Source organism: Ailuropoda melanoleuca, chromosome 4 (genome assembly GCF_002007445.2).
Source record: "Ailuropoda melanoleuca isolate Jingjing chromosome 4, ASM200744v2, whole genome shotgun sequence".
Taxonomy (NCBI): domain Eukaryota; kingdom Metazoa; phylum Chordata; class Mammalia; order Carnivora; family Ursidae; genus Ailuropoda; species Ailuropoda melanoleuca.
Window position 1 is genome coordinate 70,277,546 of NC_048221.1, and position 27,344 is coordinate 70,304,889.

General features: G+C 38.6%; 1 protein-coding gene across 1 annotated transcript in view; it reads right to left on the minus strand.

Annotated features, from left to right (window-relative positions):
- LRPPRC (leucine rich pentatricopeptide repeat containing) overlaps nt 1-27,344 on the minus strand; it is a 110,962-nt gene that overhangs the window by 20,617 nt on the left and 63,001 nt on the right. Inside the window, exons 26-30 of the mRNA XM_002912436.4 lie at nt 18,758-18,826; nt 17,833-17,923; nt 12,084-12,226; nt 11,841-11,949; nt 1,746-1,872 (exon numbers count right to left, since the gene is read on the minus strand). Of these exons, the coding sequence (XP_002912482.2) occupies nt 1,746-1,872; nt 11,841-11,949; nt 12,084-12,226; nt 17,833-17,923; nt 18,758-18,826 (539 nt within the window). The remainder of the gene's footprint in view (nt 1-1,745; nt 1,873-11,840; nt 11,950-12,083; nt 12,227-17,832; nt 17,924-18,757; nt 18,827-27,344) is intronic.

The following is a 27,344-nucleotide window of genomic DNA, read 5'->3' on the forward strand; positions in this document are numbered from 1 at the left end:
CCCAAATCACTGTTGCTTAAGAATGCCTTTGATTACTACAGGCAGTGTTAGGATAGAGAGTTTAGGTAATAATTTTCTGAGAAAAGTAATTTTAGGAAAAACGCCCACCCCCTTGATAACTCCAATGATTACAGATGACGGTACGCTATTCAATGTCAAATTTTCCAAGTCACTAATTGAGCATCTCTTGAGTATTCTAGAGAAACGTAACTTAATTAGCAACTGAGTAAACACGCAAATGAGATAGAGAATAAAGACTTGAACTTTTAAAGTCTTCGTGTGACTGTCCTTGATATAGACATACAAATGGACACAGAGACATATATACATGGTGTGCATATGTGTGTATACATACATATTGTACATAGATCTATACACATTGTACCTATATATACACTGTATGTTGTGTATAATATGTATTTCCACAGACAAGAACAGTCATATACATTTTTCAAAATGTAATGAAACACAAACAGTAAATATGGCCCTTTAACTTTAACGTAACTTTAACATAACACTAGCATTAGCAGATTTTCCAGCAAACTCCAAGAATGCCAAGCGTCCACTGTCTAGTCAGGACTCTAGTATTTCAAAAGTACTGTGACTTAAAAATTTTGAAGGCCAAAGTTGAGCCAAGAGAGATTATTTCAGAATTTGCAATACACTAGGAAAAGGTTGACCTTGCCACTGAAAATAAGGCTGCTAACTCATCACCAGGACACGCCTACATTACAGAGCAGGTCACTGTCATCTATTCCGTTCTAGGCCCTTTCTGATTAATAACTCAACTTTTCCTGATAACTCCTTGGGGATAAGACAACAGAGTCCATTAACTGACATACCAGGTAAGAAAACTTTATTCTTTTTCTGATTAATTTTACTCTAAGGAGCGAGACAGAGACAAAACCCCTACCACCAACACCCAACGATTTTTTTTTTAATCCAAAATCAAACAAAAAACACAACAGAAAGTGAAAGAGAAAAGGCATTTAAAATGTGTTGAACGCCTGTATTTTCTCTACTTCACTCTATGTCCTTCAACACCTAGAAGGGATCTTTGATGTAGGTCTTATTATCATCCACTCATCACACAGAAGAAGAAATGAGGTTCACAGATAGGAGGTAATTTCCCCAGTAGAGATTTCAAGTTAGATTCGAACCCCTGCCTAAGTTCAAAGCCCTCGGGTGTTTTCATTGTGTCAGGCTCCTTCCACCACAAAAGGCTCGTGAATCTAGCTGCTGAACAAGAAACAGAATATGATAAAGGGAAAAAATCACTTTTCTGTATATGGACTTCATAAATGAGTGGTGAGCTTATATTAGGAAAGAAAATATACTGCACTGTGCAGGGCCAGTAAAGGTTATTTTTTTATAGGTTAAAAAATACCCATAAAATCAGAAAACCGGGGGTGCATAGATGGCCTCAGGCGGTTAAGCATCTGCCCTCAGCTCAGGTCACGATCTCAGGGTTCTGGGATCAAGTCCCATGTCGGGCTCCCTCCTCAGCAGAGTCTGCTTCTCCCTCCCCTTCTGCCCTCCCCCTATCATGCTCCCTCTCTCTCTCTTCCTCTCTTTCAAATAAATAAAAAAATCTAAAAAAAAAAAAAAAATTAGAACCGCATTTCATAGGCTTTTTGTGTGTAGTTCAGGATAATTAAGCAGCTGCTATACAACAAATCATTAGGAAAATCCTAATGACAGCTGATACTTTAAGGGACAGGTTTAATAAACGGACAAATACTTACAGTTTTTTCACTTGCACTGCTTCTAAGAAACAATCCTTCTCCAACAGTAATTTTATAAGACTGCTGTAAGTCTCACTATTCAACACAATGTTTTCCTTTTGTGCCTTCAGGAAAATAGCATATGCATCTATGAAGGAAAAAAAAACAAAAAAATGAGATGACGTTATTCTGAAATGTCAAAAAGGAGGGAAAACCCCCTAAAGCAAAGCCCCAAAGCCACATATATGTTTGTTTTCATGTCCACCCACCATACCACTCTCCGGAGACACATACACTGACCAAAACAGCGGATGCAATCACCCTTCTCATCTTTATAAAAACAAAGTCACAGTTTTGGACACTCTACTTAATCCACATGGCTGGTACCTGAAAGGACTTCCTTTTAAAATTACTCTTCATACTAGCTCTCTAAAGTCAATAAATTATTTTCATGCCAATAAAAATGAGAAATACCTCTTCTGAATTTGTCTGTCAAAAGATGATACCAGTTTCAAAATCAATTGCAAAATGTGTGGTAAAGTCCAAATAAACCAGGGGTATAATTTAGATTGAGGGGAGCAAAAGATGCATTTTAAAGCAATCTTTAATCTATAAGTGGGTGGTTACAATGGTTAACATTTCAACACAATAGCATTAAAGTGAATATAGCCTATAATTCTAAAATTAGGAGATCAAATTATTTGGCTACGACAGGACTTATACAAAAACATACAATTTTCAAATATACAGGTATCTAACAAGTAAACTAAGCAACATTTGTTTGACTGATTAACAGTTTTATTTCACTTGTTCACAATAACTGTCAGTGAATGAAAAGATGTTACCAAAAGAGAAGTAACTACACTTTTCAGTCACACTTTTCTGAAATAAAATTGCTTGGCTATAAACATCCAAGTGAAACTATAATCCACTCTCGGCTGTGTATAAACAAACCACAACAGAGATGGGACCCCAGTGAACTATCATGTACGACCTTCGGTGGGTATAAAGCTCAATGTAAGGAAATACAGTACATGCAGCTAGGAGTGAGCATGATATTAATGCCCAGAAGAACATTTTGAGCTACTTTAGAGGTTTCTGAACAAGCAGACATTGTATCTGTATTTCAGAGTTAGGGCAGTTTACAAGAGCCCTTCAATTAAACTGAAGTGACAATGTCAAAAACTTATTCTTTCACTCTAAACTCAGAGAAAACTAGAGAGGAAAGGTATGACATTAATATCTGCATCTTAACCAAGGAGAACAGATAAAATCTATCCTTCAGTCCATGATGCTCCCTTCTAAGGGAGCTAAGAAGTTAAATGCAGCACAATTATTGTCTAATACCCAACAAGCACAGTTTGCTCAATGAAAATGTATAAGTACAATCAGAATATTTAACATTAACAAAATAATCTAGGAAATCTTACTAGTTGTTTTCTAAAACTGTAGTTTATTTTAAAGATTTATTAGAGAGCACGCACACACACACACACACACACGTGCGCGTCTACACAAGCAGGAGGGGCAGAGGGAGAGGAAGCAGACTCCCCACTGAGTGCGGAGCCTAACACAGGGCTTGATCTCAGATCTCACAACCCATGAGATCATGACCTGAGCCGAAATCAAGTGTCGGATGCTTAACTGACTGAGCCACCCAAGCGCCCCTAAAATTATAGTCTTTGTATGAAACTGGTATGGCTCTGTTTACTATTCTCAATTTGTTGGAGAAAGAAAAGAGGAGGTGGTTAAGATGGCGAGGAGGTGGTTAAGATGGCAGAGGAGTAGGGGACCCCTTTTTCAGCCAGTTCCCTGAGTTGAGCTGGATAGGTACCAGACCAGCAGGAATATCCACGGAATCAGCCTGAGACACAGGAAGATACATCGATCTCTACAAATGAACATCTCCAGCGCTGAGTATCGAGGTACGAAGCGGGGAGCCGTGAAACCGCGCACAGATATCGGAAGCTAAACAGAAGGGGGAGGGAGCCGCCGTGTCAGGGCGCCGGGAAGCGGTAGCCACCTGCAAGGGGGAGCGGACAGACCGCGGACCCGCACGCTTGAGACAGCAGGCTGAGAAGGGAGCTCCGGGAGCGCACGCGGGACGGCTGGCGGTTGGCGGGCCACCTGCACGGGGGAGCAGGCGGACTCGCGGACGGCACCCGCGAGACAACAGACTTAGAACGCGAGCTCCAGGAGCGCGCGCGCAGGGCGGCTGGCGGGCCACCTGCACCGGGGAGCGGGCGGACCGCGGACCCGCACTCTGGAAACGGCAGACTGAGTCCGTGAGCCGGGAGCGTGCACCACCAAGCATCTCACGGAGCTCCGGAGCTCCGGTGTGCTCACTGGATCGAGGCTGAGACCGGGAGCTCCGGGAGCGTCCGCGGGGCGGCTGGCGGCTGGAGGGCCACCTGCACGGGGGAGCAGGCGGACTCGCGGTCAGCACCCGTGAGACACCAGACTGAGACGGGGAGCTCCGGGAGCCCGCGCGGGGCGGCTGGCGGCTGGCGGGGTTGGAAACACAAAGGACAGAGACGTGCCGGCCCTGGAAGTGAGGGCTGGGACGCCGGGTGTGGGGCGCACAGCCCGGGATGCTGCAGGGTTGAGCAGCACCAACAGAAACAGAGTTAAAGTGGCCAGAACATCAGTGGAGAACGATCCGCGATCCCTCTGTTCTGAGACAGAGGCTGAATTTCAGCCGCTGCTGCTCTCTCAGAAGAGGCATAGCAAACCGCCAGGGAAAGCCGCCAGAGAACAAAAGCCCGGAAATACCGGCTCACAGGGTGCCCATCCCCATCCCCCCTCGCAAGGGACACAGAGACTCTACCCAAACAGGGTTTTCTGAGTACCGGCAGGCAGGCCCCTCCCCCAGAAGGCAGGCTGAAAAATCAAGAAGCCCACAACCCGGAGCGCCTGAGTGGCGCAGTCACCAAGCACCTGTCTTCGGATTAGGGTGTGATCACAACGCTCCGTAAGGAGTCCTTCATCGGGCTTCTCCACCGGGAACCTGCTTCTTCCTCTCCCACTCCTCTGCTTGGGTTCCCTTTCTTGCTGACTGTCTCTCTCTCTCTCAAATAAATAAATAAACTCTTTAAGGAAGAAGCCCACATCCCTAAGATCTCTATAAAACAAGGGCGCACGGCCTGGGTCCCAGTCAACACTTGGGCTCTGGACAACCCTGCAATCTCTCTTCATCAGAATGACGAGAAGGAGAAGTCCCCCCCAGCAAAGAAAAGATAATGAGTCTGTGGCCTCTGCCACAGAATTGGCCTCGGCCACAGAATTAATACATATGGATGTATCCCAATTATCAGAAATGGAATTCAGAGCAACAATGGTCAAGATGATGAGTAAACTTGAAAAAAGCATCAGAGAAAGCGTTGCTGAGAATATAGAATCCCTAAGGGCAGAAATGAGAGCGAATCTGACAGAAATTAAAAACTCAGTGGGCCAAATACAGTCAAAACTAGAGGCTCTGACGGCCAGGGTCACCGAGGCAGAGGAACGCGTTAGCGAATTGGAGGATGGGTTAGTAGAAGAAAAAACGAAAATAGAAGCTGGTCTTAAAAAAATCCACGCCCACGAATGTAGATTACGGGAGATTACTGACTCTATGAAACGATCCAATGTCAGAATCATCGGCATCCCTGAAGGGGTGGAGAAAAACAGAGGTCTAGAAGAGATATTTGAACAAATTGTAGCTGAAAACTTCCCTAATCTAGCAAGGGAAACAAGCATTCGTGTCCAAGAGGCAGAGAGGACCCCATCCAAGCTCAACCAGGACAAACCTACGCCACGGCATGTCATAGTGCAATTCGCAAATATTAGATCCAAGGATACAGTATTGAAAGCGGCCAGGGCAAAGAAATTTCTCACGTACCAAGGCAAAGGTATCAGGATTACGTCAGACCTGTCTACAGAGACCTGGAATGAGAGAAAGGCTTGGGGGGGCATTTTTAAAGCTCTTTCAGAGAAAAACATGCAGCCAAGGATCCTTTATCCAGCAAAGCTGTCATTCAGAATTGATGGAGAAATAAAGACGTTCCAAAATCGCCAATCATTAACCAATTTCGTAACCACGAAACCAGCCCTACAGGAGATATTAAGGGGGGCTCTATAAAGGTAAAAAGGCCCCAAGAGTGATACAGAGCAGCAAGTCACAACCGATACAAAGACTTTAAAGAGAAATGGCATCATTAAAATCATATCTGTCAATAATCTCTATCAATCTAAATGGCTTAAACTCTCCCATAAAACGCCACAGGGTTGCAGATTGGATAAAAAGACATGACCCATCCATTTGCTGTCTACAAGAGACTCATTTTGAACCCAAAGATGCATTCAGACTTAGAGTAAGGGGATGGAGTACCATCTTCCACGCAAATGGACCTCAAAAGAAAGCTGGAGTAGCAATTCTCATATCAGATAGACTGGATTTTAAACTAGAGGCCATAGAGAGAGATACAGAAGGGCACTATATTATTCTTAAAGGAAGTATTCAACAAGTGGATATGACAATTATTAATATATATGCCCCCAACAGGGGAGCAGCAAGATACACAAGCCAACTCTTAACCAAAATAAAGAGACATATAGATAAGAACACAGTAATAGTAGGGGACCTCAACACCCCACTATCAGAAATAGACAGAACACCCTGGCAAAAACTAAGCAAAGAATCAAAGGCTTTGAATGCCATACTCGACGAGTTGGACCTCATAGATATATATAGAACACTACACCCCAGAACCAAAGAATACTCATTCTATTCAAATGCCCATGGAACATTCTCAAGAATAGATCATGCTCTGGGACACAAAACAGGTCTCAGCCAATACCAAAAGATTGAAATTATCCCCTGCATATTCTCAGACCACAACGCTCTGAAATTGGAACTCAACCACAAGGAAAAACCTGGAAGAAACTCAAACACTTGGAGGCTAAGAACCATCCTGCTCAAGAATGACTCGATAAACCAGGAAATCAAAAAACAAATTAAACAATTTATGGAGACCAACGAGAATGAATACACAACGGTCCAAAACCTATGGGATACTGCAAAGGCAGTCCTAAGGGGGAAATACATAGCCATCCAAGCCTCACTCAAAAGAATAGAAAAATCTAAAATGCAGTTTCTATATTCTCACCTCAAGAAACTGGAACAGCAACAGAGGGACAGGCCTAACCCACTGACAAGGAAGGAGTTGACCAAGATTAGAGCAGAAATCAATGAATTAGAGACCAGAACCACAGTAGAGCAGATCAACAGGACTAGAAGCTGGTTCTTTGAGAGAATCCATAAAATTGATAGACCACTGGCAAAACTTGTCCAAAAACAAAGAGAAAGGACTGAGATTATTAAAATTATGACTGAAAAGGGAGAGGTCACGACCAGCACCATTGAAATTGCAAGGATTATTAGAAACTTTTATCAACAGCTATATGCCAAAAAACTAAACAATCTGGAAGAGATGGAGGCCTTCCTGGAAACCTATAAACTACCAAGACTGAAACAGGAAGAAATAGATTTCTTAAATAGGCCAATTAACTATGAAGAAATTGAGTCAGTGATAAACAACCTTCCAAATAATAAAACTCCAGGCCCAGACGGTTTTCCTGGGGAATTCTACCAAACATTCAAAGAAGAAATAATACCTATTCTCCTAAAGCTATTTCAAAAAATAGAAACAGAAGGAAAGCTACCAAACTCATTCTATGAGGCTAATATTACCTTGATCCCCAAACCAGGCAAAGACCCCCTCAAAAAGGAGAATTACAGACCGATTTCTCTAATGAATATGGATGCCAAAATCCTCAACAAGATCCTTGCTAATAGAATCCAACAGTACATTAAAAGGATTATCCATCATGACCAAGTGGGATTCATACCTGGGATGCAAGCATGGTTCAACACTCGCAAATCAATCAATGTGATACATCATATCAACAAGAAAAGACTCAAGAACCATATGATCCTCTCAATTGATGCAGAAAAAGCATTTGACAAAATACAGCATCCTTTCCTGATTAAAACCCTTCAGAGTGTAGGAATAGAGGGTACATTTCTCAATCTCATAAAAGCCATCTATGAAAAGCCTACTGCAAGCATTATTCTCAATGGGGAAAAGCTGGAAGCCTTTCCCTTAAGATCAGGAACACGACAAGGATGCCCACTCTCGCCACTATTATTCAACATAGTACTAGAAGTCCTTGCAACAGCAATCAGAAGACAAAAAGGGATCAAAGGTATCCAAATCGGCAAAGAAGAAGTCAAACTGTCTCTCTTTGCAGATGACATGATACTCTATATGGAAAACCCAAAGGAATCCACTCCCAAACTATTAGAAGTTATAGAACAATTCAGTAAGGTGGCAGGATACAAAATCAATGCCCAGAAATCAGTTGCATTTCTATACACGAATAACGAGACTGAAGAAAGAGAAATTAGGGAATCCATCCCATTTACAATAACACCAAAAACCATGCGTTACCTTGGAATTAACTTAACCAGAGACGTAAAGGACCTATATGCTAGAAACTATAGATCACTTTTGAAAGATATTGAGGAAGACATAAAAAGATGGAAAAATATTCCATGCTCATGGATTGGAAGAATTAACATAGTTAAAATGTCCATACTACCCAGAGCAATCTACACTTTCAATGCTATCCCGATCAAAATACCGAGGACATTTTTCAAAGAACTGGAACAAATAGTCCTTAAATTTGTATGGAACCAGAAAAGGCCCCGAATCTCCAAGGAACTGTTGAAAAGGAAAAACAAAGCTGGGGGCATCACAATGCCGGATTTCGAGCTGTACTACAAAGCTGTGATCACAAAGACAGCATGGTACTGGCACAAAAACAGACACATCGACCAATGGAACAGAATAGAGAACCCAGAAATGGACCCTCGGCTCTTTGGGCAACTAATCTTTGATAAAGCAGGAAAAAACATCCGGTGGAAAAAAGACAGTCTCTTCAATAAATGGTGCTGGGAAAATTGGACAGCTACATGCAAAAGAATGAAACTTGACCACTCTCTCACACCATACACAAAAATAAACTCCAAATGGATGAAAGACCTCAATGTGAGACAGGAATCCATCAAAATTCTAGAGGAGAACATAGGCAACAACTTCTATGACATCGGCCAGAGCAACCTTTTTCACGACACATCTCCAAAGGCAAGAGAAATAAAAGATAAAATGAACTTATGGGACTTTATCAGGATAAAGAGCTTCTGCACAGCCAAGGAAACAGTCAAAAAAACTAAGAGACAGCCCACGGAATGGGAGAATATATTTGCAAAGGACACCACAGATAAAGGACTGGTATCCAAGATCTACAAAGAACTTCTCAAACTCAATACACGAGAAACAAATAAACAAATCATAAAATGGGCAGAAGATATGAACAGACACTTTTCCAATGAAGACATACAAATGGCTAACAGACACATGAAAAAATGTTCAAAATCATTAGCCATCAGGGAAATTCAAATCAAAACCACACTGAGATACCACCTTACGCCAGTTAGAATGGCAAAGATAGACAAGGCAAGAAACAACAATTGTTGGAGAGGATGTGGAGAAAGGGGATCCCTCCTACATTGTTGGTGGGAATGCAAGTTGGTACAGCCACTCTGGAAAACAGTGTGGAGGTCCCTTAAAAAGTTAAAAATTGAACTACCCTATGACCCAGCCATTGCACTACTGGGTGTTTACCCCAAAGATACAGACGTAGTAAAGAGAAGGGCCATATGCACCCCAATGTTCATAGCTGCATTGTCCACAATAGCCAAATCATGGAAGGAGCCGAGATGCCCTTCAACAGATGACTGGATTAAGAAGCTGTGGTCCATATATACAATGGAATATTACTCAGCTATCAGAAAGAACGAATTCTCAACATTTGCTGCAACATGGACGGCACTGGAGGAGATAATGCTAAGTGAAATAAGTCAAGCAGAGAAAGACAATTATCATATGATTTCTCTCATCTATGGAACATAAGAACTAGGATGATCGGTAGGGGAAGAAAGGGATAAAGAAAAGGGGGGTAATCAGAAGGGGGAATGAAACATGAGAGACTATGGACTATGAGAAACAAACTGAAGACTTCAGAGGGGAGGGGGTGGGGGAATGGGATAGACTGGTGATGGGTAGTAAGGAGGGCACGTATTGCATGGTGCACTGGGTGTTATACGCAACTAATGAAGCATCCAAACTTTACATCGGAATCTGGGGATGTACTGTATGGTGATTAACATAATATAATAAAATAAAATTAAAAAAAAAAAGAAAAGAAAAGAAAAGAAAAAAGAAAAGAAAAGAAAAGAAAAGAAAAAAGAAAAGAAAAGAAAGAGGCTATCATTGTAATGCCCCACACTCATTCATCACAGGTTTCTGGTGTGAAAGTCAGTAAGTATACGAAACTATCAGAAATTTGATAAAGTACTAATGTGAGCAATCAATTTTCGAAGTATTCATATTTTGCTAAGCATTTAAATCCTGAGATATACACAAAAGTAAAAATTCTGAAGAACAGGATTAAAACCAGTAAAATAAATATAAATTGTATATTAAAACTAGAATAGGGGTACATTTATATCATAAACACTACATTGTTTTTATTGAGTTAACTGGTGTTTTTACTTAAAACAATTTTTAAAAAGGTGACATATGAAGGAGTTCTAGAGTCTACAAACAGTTAACATACACTAATTTTATACTCACTTCAGTCTAATCAAAATTCCACTACTGAAATAGTATTAATGGTCATAATTAATTTTATACTTAGGTTTAACACATACATGGTGAAAGACTCAAGGATGTATACACTGAATATGCCACAAAGGAAAATGAACCAAAGGGCAAAGTTACTATTCATGACTGAGAAAGCATAAAAGCTTAGCTTATTCTTTCCTCGTACCCTTTATTAGTGTCATAAAATTTTAACTAAGAAATTAAGAGGTTCTGTAAATTTCTAAACTGATTCTTTCCTACTGAACAGAGAGCTCAAGACTGTCAATACTAAAATGAAAAAAAAGTCTGCTGCATAATGGTTAAGGCATCATAAAGCCTACCTGAAAATCCACACAAAATTGAAGGAATTAAAGATAATGCTAGCCATGGAGAAAAATTAACAAAAGTAAAGGATACAAAAGTAATATACGATTTTGAAAGAGTACAATGAAGTCTAAATGGAAATGTCTATAATGTAATAGGCAAGCTGATACCAGAGGGTTCAAGATGGTCATAAAAATTTTAAAGAGTCATAACAGTGGTAGGCATGCCACTTAGGAAAGTTTACTGTGAAAGAAAAGGAAGAATAAGATATAGACCTCATGTCCTGTCAACAACCTTGAAACAGTGCTTGATCACTTCAACAGACATGCTTAATGTCCTAATCATTTTCTGCTTTCAAATAAAAACGAAATATATAATAAATGTATTTGCCAAAAAACATTCATGATCATGCTATTTTCAAAGTATAATTTTTGATAAAATGTATGCCCATTTTAGTTTTTTTTTTTTATAAAAGATTTCAAACGTACAGAAAAATATAAAGAATAGTATAATGGACCCTTCCATATGCCCATCACCTATATCTAACAATTACTACCATTTTGTCAGATTTGCTTTATCTTTGTTCCTTATGACTTAGGTATTTTAAAATATATTAAAGATACCCTCATTTTTTTTCGTCTCTCAGTACTTCGTTAAGATCTCAAACCTTAGGACATTGTCCTATAAATCTTAAAACCACTATCGTATCTAATAAAAATGAGAGGCAGCACCTGGCTGGCTGAGTCAGAAGAGCATGAGACTCCTGGTCTCGGGGTCCTAAGTTCAAGCCCCATGTTGGCTGCAAAGATTACTAAAAAAAAATAGACAAACTTTAAAAAAAAAATGAGATAATTCCTTAACATTATCTACTACTCAGTTGATTTTTAAGTGTTCCCAACTACCCCAAAATGTCTTTGTTAATTTAAAGAACAAAAGAAAATCACTAATATACGTTAAGTTCCGTCTCTGTCCTAGAGCACTACTAATTTGCTGAAAGGGCTTAGATCCCACGTTGCTATTAGAAGAGCCCAGCATATAGATTTACCTTTGCTTTTCCTTTGCTGGCAGGCATTCAACAGATCTTTCTGTATATTACTTTCTGCATGTGAGGGTGGTGAAGAATTCACGGAGTGCTTTTCATCCTCATACCACAACTTAAAGATAAAAGTATTCAGTTAAACAAAACCTGGTATGTAGAGTGATCTTTTTAGTATAAAACTGGGCTAATCATGCCCTACAGTTATACCGACAACAACACCCGTTATGCTTAGAGCTAAAAACAAATTACCTCAGGTACGTCAAATGGAACCTCCTGATTACTGTTTCTAAGGATTTCTGCTAATAATCTTAATGTCTTTGCACGCGGAATAATATTTTCTTCTTGCATTTTATTCCACACAGCATCAGCTTTTTGCCAGTCACCATTTATTTCTGTAAAATTTGAATAAGCAGAAATTAATGAACATACTAAATTGAATTCATAAAAATGTTTAGAATTTTTTCCTATTTGATGCTAAGTAAGCATTGTTCCAAATACTGCTTCCAGGGAAAGGAACAGGATGATTGTGGACCAAAGGTGAAAAGACTTCTTTCTGTATGCCTTTTGAGTTTTCAACGATGGAAATTCCTTACCTATTAAAAAACAACCACCCCCACCCCACTTTACTACACACTTTGAAAATCATGTTAATAAAAAGTCTGTCTTTTTAAAGTAACCGAGACACTGCCTATTGCCCACTGCTGAAATCAAAATCCGAAATAGGTAACAATGCAACTATGCCCGTGAGCCTTTGGAAAGATGATGTGTACATGTATATAGTATAACACACAGCTGGAGGTCTGAAGTGATTGAAAGTGCGCAAATGTATGATTTCCTTCCAAAGTGTCAAATCAACAAATCCTTTTCACTTAGTAGAATAGGGAGAATTCTGTCTCTTCTGCTGACTTGAAGAATGTCTATGACATTGTGTGTGATAGATTTCTTTATCTCAACAAATAATGCCATCAGACTAAGTAAGTATTGGGGGCAAGGGAAGTTTATTGGAAGGAAACAGGCAGGCTCCTTCCTACTGAAAAACTGAGTTCCTTTTATGTGGTAACCTAATCTTCACAAGTAGCAAAAACTTAATCATCATGACTTTATTTTTAAACATCCTAATAGATTTTGAAAAGAGAAAAGGTCAAGTCATTGACCTTACCAGTCACTTCTATAAATCACATAATCACTAACATATTCATGTGTATAAGATCCTTTTCCAGGGGTGCCTTGGGTGGCTCAGTCGTTAAGCTCTGCCTTCAGCTCAGGTCATGATCTTGGGATCCTGGGATTGGGCCCCACATTGGGCTCCCTGCTCAGCAGGGAGTCTGCTTCTCCCTCTCCCTCTGCAGCTGCCCCTGCTTGTGTTCCCTCTCTCACTGTCTCTGTCAAATAAATAAATAAAATCTTAAAAAAAAAAATCTTGTCCAGAAAAATGCAGACTCATCACTAAACAGTTTTTTAAAATGTGATTATATTCTAATACAGTTTTGACCGAATCTATATTATAAACATTTTCTTACCTACAAATGACTACATTGAATAGCTATACTAGAATTTACCCAGCCAATCTCCTCACGCTAGACATGTGACTGGAATTCCATTTTACACATTATAAAAGAGTGCTGCATCAGCCATCTTTGTACCGTAATCTTTGTTCACACCCTTAGTTGTTTCCTTACGCTCGATTTGTGTTTGTGTTCTGAAACTTTTGATCTTTATTACCAGACAATGTTCTAGTATATCAATTCCAGTTTATACATCTAGGAACTTCGCAGTCTCTTTTAAGGTATTTGGGTGGAGATGAACAACTCTTAGAAGAGTCAGTGACCTATCTAATTTCCTCCCTCCCTCCCAGACATTTGATCTAGATTATTTTGTCTGTCTCATAGGAAATTTTCCTTCACCAAACACAGACAGCAGTGAATAAGTTAACTCATTTGTCTTTTTGAATTTGTATTTATAATCATTAGAAGCTTTACCTCCTATGTTGAAATAAATTAGACTCGCTGTAAAATTTACATTTCAGTTGTTGGCTGCATCGAAGTGCACACTTCACTTTGTAATTCTTGAAACTTAAAATTCTTAAAATTCAATTCTTTGGCTTGAATGGTCAAATTCTGGCACACAAAACTGAGATTGTTACTGAATATATACAATTAGAAAACTTCGTTTTAGGCGTTTAGTCCTTAATTGGTGGGTTATAACCTGTATTTATTCAAGTGCTAATTCTTTCCCTTCCCCACCCCTTTCTTCCTTTTGAGGAACTATTTCATGCTTAAATTCTAATTTTATACCAACTTCAAAAAAAAGAAAAACAAACTCTGCATGTATCCAAATGAGTCTCAGCAGTTAAAGTCGTTCCCACAGAGGACCGTAATCCCAAACTATGCTAGATATCGAGGAGGACACTGCAGATAAAAAGGTGTGCTCTGTGCAGTTAGGCCTGTAACCGAGACTAACAACACGAAGTGAAAGAACAACTAGAAGGATGTACAAGGTACCATGGTAGTCCAGGGGAGGTGGAGGTGGCCAGCCTCACAAACCTCTTTTTCCTATGCAGATGACCTTTTGCTGATGCTTTTTTTTTTTTTTTTAAAGATTTTATTTATTTATTTGACAGAAAGAAAGACAGCCAGCAAGAGAGGGAACACAAGCAGGGGGAGTGGGAGAGAAAGAAGCAGGCTCCCAGCAGAGCAGGGAGCCCGATGCGGGGCTCAATCCCAGGACCCCGGGATCACGCCGAGTCGAAGGCAGACGCTTAACAACTGAGCCACCCAGGTGCCCCTGCTGATGCTTTTTTAAAAAAGAAAGAAAAGAAAACAACTTCTAAGTTCATCTTAAAATTTCCTTCAGGAATAAGTAGTCTCTGAGGTTTATTACCATTTTTTTCTCCTTAATCCCCCCCCTGCTCTGTTGGACACCTTCCTCCAGTGTTTTGCTCTGTATTTGAGCCAATAGTCTGAAGAACCCTATAACGTGAGGGTGGCCTCTTGTAAGGCCGGAAGTCAGAGGAAGCATTACTATGAAGTATATGTTATAACCCAGTTTGTATACTTCATACCTTTGTAGTGCTATAAATAGTTAATGCGGTTGTGATAACCCTGATCCTCCCCTTCCTGAAGAGCAAACATGCTCCCCTTTGTTGGCCCCCTCTTTTCATTTTGCCCTTGGACCACTTAAACATGTTAAATAATTTATAAAGCTCTACAAACTCAATTTATTTGAAAGGAACACATGATATGGAATGATATATGAACTGTGGTCCTACTGTACTTGAAAAATCCCTATTTTGGATTGTGAATTTTTTTTTTTAAATTTATTTGACAGAGAGAAACAGCCAGCGAGAGAGGGAACACAAGCAGGGGGAGTGGGAGAGGAAGAAGCAGGCTTCCAGTGGAGGAGCCTGATGTGGGGCTCGATCCCAGAACGCCAGGATCACACCCTGAGCTGCAGGCAGATGCTTAACGACTGAGCCACCCAGGCGCCCCTGGATTGTGAATTTCTGAGAAAATTGTTTTGCCTACTGGAACTTTCTATGAGCTCTTTCTTTTTCTTTCTTTCCTTCTTCCTTTCTTTCCTTCTTTTTCTTTTTTTTAAGATTTTATTTGTTTATTTATTTGAGAGCGACAAAGCATGAGCAGCGGGGAGAGGGAGCAACAGACTCCCCGCTAAGCAGGGAGCCTGATGCAGGGCTTGATCCCAGGACTGTGGGACCATGACCTGAGCCGAAGGCAGACGCTCAACCAACTGAAGCTCATTCTTTCTCATGATGTAATTTTAGTCCTTGAAAGAGGCTGACCTAATTATTTTTGGGTATTAGTTGAAGAACAATTTTGCTTTGTTTTAAAATGGTACTCCCCCACACACATACACACGCACACTTAATGTTGTTGTGAATTACAACATACGACAGAAACAGGCACAAAACAAAGATACACATTGCTCAATGGTTTATGATAGCCAACATTCCTATTGTCTAGATAAGAAATAGAAAGTGAAACTTTTCATACCTTTAAATACTACTTGTACTAAAAGTATTTCATTTTCTATTTACTCTGTACAGTAGGATGTTCACAGATGATCTGTCAAAAGAATCTGTCACAATTCAAACTTTATTTCTATCTTTTCTAATACACTTTGACCTTTCATTGTGATAATCTTGCAATCTTAGTTCCTAGATGTGTAACAAATACTACATGAATGAAGCAACCCTTCGCCTGCATAAAGAAAATACTATTTTTTTAAGATGACAATATTTTTACCATCTTACTGAATATTTTCTTGTATTCTAAACATTTCAGTTTCTTTTTTTTATATATACAGATAGTTTATTACTTGTATATATTATTGGAAAATAAAACTGACTTACAGTTGTAATTTTGCCTTAAAATTTTTTCAAGTCTATTATTAAAAAACCAATATTTGCAACTTTGGCATTTGTTCTACCTCAGAAGGTATTTTTGTGCTATTTTCTTCAAGTACTTACGGCCACTGATGTTTCCTTTTACACTGCGTGGCTTCCCTTCAACATTATAAAATAAAACGTGAGTATATTCCAAATTACTAAAGATTTAAGCAATATGATACTGTACAGAATCAAAAATGGACATGTCATTTTGTCTACCCCTCAGAAGTGACTTGTCAACTGGCCATCCTTCCAGTTTTTTCTATATTTCTATCTATTATCCTTTTTCATATATACCTATTATTTAGATTGTTTCATACACTACATGTTTCATACTCTATGCTTTGTGGCTTCCTTTTATACTTAATATGAAATACACTCACAGGGAGAGATCAATGCCTTTTCTCTCTAATTACCGAGTTTAAGTGCTGGTACCCTTGGAATCTCTGAAGTTGACCACTGATCTTTTTCTTTTTAATTTGTGAGTTCATGAATTTTTTAAAAATATATCTGTGTTTCAGTTTATTGCAATCATAACTCTTTTAGGTGCTCAGAAGTTCCATCTTTGACCAGTGGGGACTCCTTTACGTTGGCTCCTATGTCATTTGACACACCTCTCTAGTTTTTGATTGTTTTCAGACAGAACAAGGTCAATCCAGGCTTGTGTAGCATAATCTCAATCCCAGACGTGGATTCCTTTTTTTTAGAGGGAAGGTTATTTAGAGACCATAATCAGACCATAATTTGGAAATTACCCCATCTGATTAGTAAATGTAAAAACTTACTGACTTTACAATTAAAATGCTGAACTAGAAATTTTCATCTCTTAGTTCAATAGCATAGAGACTGTGCACGCAGTGCCAACGGTTGTTACTCACTGGTCATATAGCCATAAACTACAGCCCCACAACTGTGCGTATTCTTGTAAAATCACTAGTCATGTCCAAAATCGTTGGTTGAACAGCTTAACAGTTCTGAGGGATTATTTAGTAGTTAGCCCCTTGTTCTTTCTTTTTTTTTTTTTTTTAGCATTTTATTTATTTATTTGTCAGAGTGACAGAGAGAGAGATCACAAGGAGGAGCAGCAGGCAGCGGGAGAAGCAGACTCCCCACTGAGCAGGGAGCTGGACATGGGGCTCAATCCCAGGACCCCGGGATCATGACCTGAGCTGAAGGCAGACGCTTAACTGACTGAGCCACCCAGGCGCCCCTGGAAAAGGATTTTATACATATGAACATGTTAGTGATGATGTGATTTACAGAAGTGACTGGTAAGTCTACAGGAGGACTTAAATAAAAAGAAAAAAATTAGTCTCTCCTCAAAAGCTCCTATTAAATTCTGTGGCCCTGATAAAGACTTTTCTCACCTTCTCATTACTGGAGTAAGATTGCCAGAATTTATGAAAATTGCATGGTGTCTAGTGATACAATATAACATTCTGTGATAAAATCCAATCTGGCCTCTACTTAAGCTTCTGTTGAAGACCACACATTTGACAATCACTAGACCTTCCTGATATTCCTTTCTTGTACCTGCCTTCAACAGAATAAATGCTTCAAGATGAAAACATGGGGAAGAGTCAGATTACTTACTATATAATTTTAGCAGACTGTAGTACAGCTGGTCTCTATCACATTCAAACAGTTTCTGTGTCAGCTCCACTAATTTTTCTAGAACTTCGACCTTAAAAATAAGATTAACAACAGATGGATCTAGACTGTTAAAGGATGTATTTCATAGCTGACAAATCTCAGTTTAATAATCCTTCAAACAAGTTTTTACCCGAACGGCAGATTAACTTCACTTCAAAAGTTAAAGAGCCAAGCACAACAAATGTGAATGTACTTAATGCCATTGATGTGAACACTTAAAAATGGTTAAAATGGTAAATTTTATGTTATATATGTAGTTTACCACAATTAAACTCAATTTTTTTGTTAAGTTAAAAAGCTGAAGGACTCGGTTGTCAAGAACAAAACACGAACAATATTCTGGTTGAGGGAACCTCCATGAAGACACATTCTGAAGAATTCGAAGATATCTGCGGTAGAGGACTCAGTGAGTGTCTCCTCTGTTTATTAATAAGAATACTCCCCCGCCCAAGTGTTAACACTCCTCTTCCCCTGTGGCTTTCACTTGGCAGGCTATGAACAGGTATCTGCACTGGAGGAGACGTAACGTAGAAATTCCACTGGGCTCCCATAAGTGACTCCTCTGGTCATTAAGGACTGAAGCAGATTTAAATTGCAAAGGAAACAAGGTGAGCCTGCTCAAGCCAACAACTAGGATAAAGCAAGCTAAAATCTTCAGGGCCCGAATTAAAATTTTTAGGGATTCTACTGCAACTCAGGAATAAGAATTAAGCTACTGCTTATTTGGAAAACAATCAAGATGACGCTGCTTCCATTAATAATGATGCATGTCCTGAAATCCCCAAATGCTCACATGACATGTAGGAAGGACACTTGCTTGCTACTCACAATTTTAGGTGCTCAGAACCAGAAATTAAACACAAACCTGATTACTTGAAATACATCTATCACAAAACCACTGAAGTCTTGCAGATCGAGCTCTAATGCCTGGAGTCTGTAAAATAAAATCATCATACAACACATGGGGTAAGGCTTAGCTACATGTTAATTTTCCCTCAAAGAAAACAGTTTCACTTCTAATGAGTTTGCTGCCTCCTTCCTAAACAAATACTATAAGAAAAGAAACCTTTAACTTAATACCGCAGTTACCAAAGACTTTTAGGATTAAAACAGAGCATAAATAGTAACCTATATTTAACCAGTATCTAGAAGATTTGGGTTATGTCAAAATGTTGCTTTGCAGGTCAATTTGCATTCCATAAATCTTTAAATATTAAAATGGTTAAACTTTCTTTAGTTCAGAAAGAAACCTGACTTGGTGAACTAAATCAACTCCAAAAGATGTCAAATTAAACACACACACACTTCAGAGATCCCAATGGATTCAGGAAGCAAAAATTATTAATGTCACACAAACTTATTAACCATCAACAGAACAATAAGCCAATGGCTTTTACTTTTAAAAGAAACATGCTTTGTAAAATTTAGTGATAAAAGTATTCTGACTACCACAAATGCTTGCCTACTATCTAAAACTAAATGTGTAAAGAGCGAGGTACTTAAAACAAGCTAAGTACTTAAAATTAGTCCATAGTCTTAGTTTATTTCAATTACTGAGATATGTTAGATCCTCAATCAGAAATTACTAGGGTTTAGTCAAGAACTCTGGCTTCAAAGCACTTATTTTATAATTTTGGATACTGGAATAAAAGGCAAACTAATTCACACATAATTCCAAAGACTTGTCACTCTAACTATAGTATTTTCATCATGTGTAAGAGGGTTTCCCCATTAAATACTACATTTCAATCACATCATTATGATAAGAAAACTAGACACTCATTAGCCCTGGCTGTTCCAGTCTAGAAGAGGCGCCTCCACTGATTTCTCCACGCAGCTCTGTTGACTAAACCAGGGATCCCTCAAATCTGATCTTTTATTTAGAAGCCCTCATGATTTTTTTATTCCTTAAAATAATATTGTACGATGTTAAATTAAGAACTGAAGCAGACACTAACATCTCAGAGCTTTGGTAGAGTGACAGAAAAACTGGTACAGCAGAGGTTGTAGAAGTGCTATTCTGACTGTGCAAGTGTGAGCACTGTGGGACACAAGAAATAAATGCTGAACAGATCAAGTGCTGAAATATATTCTCAAATATCATTAATGTTTACATTTGCACACAATTTCTACTCAAGGATTTTCTCACATTATCTCTTTGATTTCACATGAATTACACTGAAAATGAAACCAATAAAAATGAAACTAAATGAAATCAAATGTATACAAAAAGCCCTTGCAAAAATACTGGGCAGTCCTCTTTAGAAGAAGGCAAAATGCAAGGACTACATACTTATAACTTCAACTTATGCTTATCCAAATGCCAATGATCTAAATAGCACAACTTTTATGGTAAATGCTTCCTTTCTGTGGCTGATTAATCTGCCTGTCACTGGCAGGACAGCTGACTTATACGGCAGATATTCCTACGTTTCATTTTGAAATTGAGAACTGTTTTCACATTCTAAATCTCAATCATCAAAAGAACATCTAGGTCAGATTAACTAAATCTCCTAGGCTTCTGTAATAGTCTACATTTCTGGCTTATCTCTTAACATCTTATTGAATTTTAAACACTACAAGTTGAAAGCAAAAATAGAAAATGTAATAAAAATATGGAGCATAGAATTCTAATTGGGATGCTGTATAACTTATCAAAAACCAGTCAATGCTTAATTAAAACAATGAACTTACCTAATTTTTTCTGTTTTTCTACATACAATCTAATTAATGGTCAGTGAAAATAAAATAATAATTGTAATTAAAAACCTGGCCTGTTTGTTTCCACCGAGGTTACTAGTAGTGCTTCAAAACATTCTTTGTGAAGTTCCAATTTAGTACTATGTTCCCTTGTATAAGAGTAATAGTAATGCAAAATAAAAAATCATTTTCATTTAATTTTGTTACATTACTCCGATGTAAATTTGCTGTTACCATAATAGAGTTCTATATATACGAGTAAAAAGACCTATCCAGTAATTATTATCTTCAAAGTGGAAAGAAATGAAGATTCTTCTACTTCAAACGCTATCTCAAGGAAAACCATCTTTTTTTTTTTTTTTTTTTTGTTTTTNTTTTACTTATTTATTTGAGAGAGGCAGCGAGAGAGGGAACACAAGCAGGGGGAGTGGGAGAGGGAGAAGCAGGCTTCCCGCTGAGCAGGGAGCCCGATGTGGGGCTCGATCCCAGAATGCTGGGATCATGACCTGAGCCGAAGGCAGATGCCCAACGACTGAGCCACCCAGGTGCCCCTCTAGAAAAACCATCTTAAGTTTGACTTAAATAGAAGTTTTTACCTGTCTTGATTTTTCCTGCCATTAGTGCTAGAAACGTGAAATGGAAAACAAATGAGCAACTATCCAAGCCTCATAACCTCTACTCAACATAGCAGGAAAAAAATCAAGTGCATGAGAGGGAGAGGAAAAGCAAAAACAAGAACCCAACTATTTATCTTCATAGCTAGAATAGCAAAGGAAGAAAAAGGGTATCATGGAAGTTACTAAATCTTTCAATATTTGTCCTTTTCTCTAAAATCTTCAGAGATAGGGGCACCTGGGTGGCACAGTCAGTTAAGCATCCAACTCCTGGTTTCAGTTCAGGTTGTGATCTCAGGGTCATGAGATGGAGCCCCACGTAAGGTGCAAATCAGCATGGAGTTCACTCGAGACACTCTCTCTCCCTCTGCCTCTCCCCCCACGTGCACACGTTCTCTCTTTCTCTCAAATAAAGAAAAATAAATTTTTTAGAAAAAACCTTCGGAGATAGACTTAAAGACCATGTCTAGAGTAAGGAGGAAAATATGACTGGGCAAACATGATTCACTTAACCACATGTTATAGGAGATACTAAGTAAACTAACTCATGGGTGGGGGTATGAATTGGCATGAGAACTGACATCTCTTGAAATTTGGGAGGTCAGGGGAAAAAAAGCTCTAAAAATCATTCTGTATATATAAGATCCATTCTAGCTTATTAAGGAAGGCAAATTAGGATAAAACTTTGCATGTGACTGGGTAAAGAACAAAGGGAAAAGTCACAAAGACTGGGAGATCACTGTAATCCAAACTTTTAGTCCTAAACACAAAGCCATAAAAAGGGTTTTGCTCCTGAGAAGACAGTAAATACACTCTGGGTACCATGTGATGGAAAGGTAACAGCAGATAAGAAGAGGGGGAAAAATCAAGAGAGAATAATTCTGGAGAAAGGGTAAGTTCTTTTGGTGGGTCAGATATTGAGGGGTCAAATCATGGAGATCACATTGCAATATATAAATGCATCAAATCAAAACACTGCATACCTTAAACTTACACGATGCTATATCTTATCTCAATTTTTTTAAGATTTTATTTATTTGAGAGAGAGAGAGAGAGAGTGCACGCGCAGATGCACATATGGTTGGAGGGGCAGAGGTTAGCAGACTCCCCACTGAGCAAAGAGCCCGATGCAGGGCTCGATCCCAGGACCCCAGGATCACGACCTGACCCAAAAGCAGACGCTCAACTGATTGACACCTCTATCTCAACTGACCAGACACCTCTATCTTATCTCAATTTTAAAAAGAGAGCGAGATCACAGAGGTAGAAATGGTATAGGAGAACCAAGAGAAAAATGTGAAATCAGGACCCGATTTCAAATTCTATGACTACCACTAACTACACAAGCTCCATACTGACACTCTGAACTAAAGTTGCCTGCCCTAATTACTTCTGAGTTGTTTCGTGAGCCTCATATGAAGATGTACATGAAAATCATTTAGAAGTATAAAAGTGTAACTAGTATTAGTTATACTGCTTAGCTTGTAATCTAAGATTGCACCTCAGAGGAAAAGGCTGATATGAGAAATGCTAAGAAAATTTAAAGCAGACTCTTACTCAAAGATCTTTGTGTTGGTACCTGGAAAACTTAGCAGGCCCTGGCACAAGATGGGCACTAAGTACGTGATTACTGAACTGCTCAAAGGGCTAAGAATAAACATAAATACTTCTTTACAGAAACCTTTAGTGTAGTTATTTAACATTTCATACCATAATTTAACTCTTCATACTTGTATGTAGCATCCCTCGCTGGACTTAATGTCCAGTCTTAAAACACAAAGTGAATTGCCCAAACAATGTTAATTTATCAAATGACCTTGCAACACTTCCTTCCTGGGAGGTGACTGAAGTACCTTAAAAAATACTTGACTGAAAAAATAAAGTCCTTTTTTAAGTGAGAAAATACCATCTTATTATATGCCAACAAACTAGACAACCAAGAAGAAACAGATAAATTCCTAGAAACATACAACCTTCCAAAACTGAATCAGGAAGAAATAGAAAATTCAAACAGATCAATCACTAGCAATGAAACTAAATCAGTAATCAAAATACTCCCAACAAAGAAAAGTTCAGGACCAGACAGCTTCACAGATGAACACTACCAAATATTTAAAGAAGAATGAATACCTATTCTTCTCAAACTATTCAAAAAATATAAGAGAAAGGAAAGCTTCCAAATTCATTCTATGAGGCCAGAATTACCCTGATTAAAAAGAAAGAGGGAAAGAAAGAAAGAAAAGAGAAGAGAAAAGAAAAGAAAAGATACCATCATATTTTATCGTAATTTCTAGCAGAAGGAACATGGAACTAAACCACAGGAGGCCTGGGCTTTAGACCAAATCTCTGCTATGACGAACCACAGAAGAGGCATCACCTATAAGGACAGAACAAAATGTCTGTCTTTATGTGTCAGGGGCCTTAACGGTAATGACATTTCACTTACTTCTAAGAAATGATCCTAAGTAAATAATCTGAAAACCAAATATACCTATACCTATAGGTTAAGATGTGAATTATGGTGATTTCTTTTAATAATAAAAATTTTTCTCAAAAGAAAAATGAGCAAATAAACTTTAGTTCACTTATACTATGGAACGATGTGGTCATTAAAAATAATGATCAGAAGAGTTCTTAATTATATATGCATGGAATGCACAAAGAGTGATGCAGGGTGAAGCTATGGTTCGATTTATTTCAATTATATATAAAAGAAATATGTGCTAAGTAAAGGACAGAAGAACCACAGAAATGACTAGATGAGTAATGGGATTAACAGTACGTCTTCATACTTGGCATATTTTAAAAAGGAACATGTGTAAATTTTATTTCAATCTATTCACAGGGGAAACAAAGTCACATTGATCATCAGCACTGGTACAACACAGAATACAGTTCACAAAATACTGACCTCACATTATCATGTAAATTTGTAAAAAATAATTTGTGAACATTTCCCCAATTTCGTTCCAGAACATGCCAGAAGAACACTGAGAAGATCTAGGGATAGTTACCCTGCAGAGGATGAGACTGCAGGAGAGACAAAAGGACTGACTTCAATACATGGAAGACCGTCACATAGAAGGAAGGGAATAAAAGTAACATTTACTAAGCATTTAATAATGGACCAGACACTCTTTTCAGTGTTATCTGACAGAGTCCTAAGAGACAGAACAAAACGGGGCGCCTGGGTGGCTCAGCCAGTTAAACATCTGCCTTCAGCTCAGGTCATGATCCCAGGGTTTTGGGATCGAGTCCCACATCAGGCTCCCTGCTCAGCCAGGAGCCTGCTTCTCCCCCTCCCTCTGCCGCTCCCTGTGCTTGAGCTCTCTCTCGCTATCTCTCTCAAATAAATAAATAAAATCTTAAAAAAAAAAAAGAGAGAGAGAGAGAGAGAGACAGAACAAAGATAAAAGATGGAAGCACTTTCCTGCCTCAGGGCCTTTGCACAGGAAGTTCCATCTACCTGAAATGCTTTTATCTCCACTCCATTTGGCTGGCCCTCATTTTATCCTTTCTCATCCCAAACATGACTTCCTCAGAAAGATGGAGTCTGCAATAGGTCTTTTCTACAGCAATTACTGCATTATATAGATTCATTTTTTAAAGGTCTTTCTCTAGGACCAGACCATAAGATGTCATCACAATAATTATTTATTATTGGGGCGCCTGGATGGCTCAGTTGTTTAAGCATCTGCCTTCATCTTGGGTCAAGATCCCAGGGTCCTGGGATCGAGCCCCATGTTGGGCTCCCTGCTCAATGGGGAGCCGGCTTCTCCCTCTGCCCCTCCTGCCCACTCATGCTCTCTCTCTGTCTGATATAAATAAATAAAATCTTTAAAAAAATTATTTATTACTGATATAAAGAAGGGAGCGAGGGAAGAAAGAGACAGGGAAGGAAAGAGGAAAGGAGAAAAGGGAAGAAAGGAGGAAGGGGAAATTGATCAAATAGGATGGACCTTGAGGGTATTATGCTAAGTGAAATATGTCAGGCAGAGAAAGACAGATACAGTATGATCTCACTTATATGTCAAATCTAAAACCACCAAACTTCTAGAATGGTATTTGCCAGAGGCTTAGGGGAAATGGGGAGATACTGGCCAAAGGTACAAACTTCCCTTGTAAGATGAATAGGTTCTGGGGGCCTCACATTCAGCACGGTGACTATAGTTAACAATACTATACTATAAGGGCACATGGCTGGCTCAGTCAGAGGAGTGTATGACTCCTAATGTCAGGTCTTGAGTTTGAGCCCCGCACTGGGTGTAGAGATTACTTAAATAAATAAAACTTTAAAAAAGAAGTTTTTAATAAAAAAGAGAAACAATACTGTATTATATATTTGAAAGTTAGGAGAATAAATCTATATATCTATATGCACTTATGTACATATACCTATCTATATATTTTTTAAGCATGGAGCCCAATACAGGGCTTAAAATCTTGACCCTGAGATCAAAACCTGAACTAAAATCAAGAGTCGGACATTTAACCAACTGAGCCACCCACGCGCCCCACTAAAACAGTAAATCTTAAATGTTCTCATCACAAAAAAGAAATAGTAGGGGCGCCTGGGTGGCACAGCGGTTAAGCGTCTGCCTTCAGCTCAGGGCGTGGTCCCGGCGTTATGGGATCGAGCCCCACGTCAGGCTCTTCTGCTATGAGCCTGCTTCTTCCCTCTCCCCCTCCCCCCGCTTGTGTTCCCTCTCTCGCTGGCTGTCTCTATCTGTATCGAATAAATAAATGAAATCTTTAAAAAAAAAAAAAAGAAATAGTAAGTATATGAGGTGACAGAGGTGTTGACTAATGCTACTGAAGTAATCGCTTTGTAAAATGTAAGTAATCAAATTAACATGCTATGCTGTACACCTTAAGCTGACACAATGTCACATGTCAATTCTATCTCAATAAAGCTGGAGAAAAAGAACTATTTAGAGATTTCCCCTTTCTACTTCTTTGCTTGACCTCTAAACCTGAAATAGCCTTCTCAGCCCCATCAAACTCTAATGTTAAAGAATACCATGCATCGACCCCCACCTCATGCTCCATTTCCTCCAGAAAGTCTTGCCTAATTTCCTTCACTGGGAATATGTTAGATCCTTGAACTCTCAGAAGTATTCATACTTTCCTTGTAGCAGATAATACTTCTCAGTCCCATATAGTAATTATTCTCACACATTAATCTCACATTCAAGGAGCTTCATATTAGCTCTTGGTCTGATTCACTTTTAGTAAATCTTTATCTGATTCACTTTCCTCTCTTATTCTCTTTCTTTTAGAAGAACACACTTATTCTGAGTACAAGTATTTATATGCTCATTATAGAAAACTCAGGAAATACAGAAAAGCATAAAGTAGAATAGCAGCTATAAGTCCACTTTCCTGCAATAATCCATGTATAGAAATAAAATGTAAGACAATATTAAAATGTATTATATACATGACATATGTACACCAGCTCATTTAAAAATACGAGTCCTATTACACACTGAATCCTACCTCTCCTTTCTTCATTTAATATGAACATTTTTATGACAGGCTTATCTTATCTCCCACAGTGCTTAAAATACAAAGAAGCTTCACTGTGTATTTTGCTTTGGAAACTCAACCCCAGCAAATCTACCCATTGATAAGACACTATTCCATTTTTGGGAATAAAAAAAAAAATGTTGCTCAGTATTTACAATATTCTTTCACATGCTGATATGGTCATAGTTTATTATTTCTTACTACTTGTTATATTTTCAATAATCCTTAGAAAACTCTTAGAATTTCAGGACTTGAATTTTAATAGTGAAAAAAAGCAAGTTCCCACTTTAATTCAAATCCAACTAATCACTAAAAACAAACAAACAAACAAACAAAAAAGTAGAAATATGCTTCAGTATATTCCCATGTATCACACACCTGCTGTCCTACCCTAGAATACTGCAGGGGTTCTATAAAGCCATTCTTTATCCTTTAAGCAATTTTGTACAATCTGCTATGAAAATTCTGTCATCAGTAGACAGTATCCCTAAATGATTACACTCAATGATGTTGCATTTGGCAAAGCTTTAAAGTAATTAAGAGGCAGTTTTCTCTTGCCTATTCATGTGACAACATGTATCTTTATGCTAAGCATCATACTGTGAATTA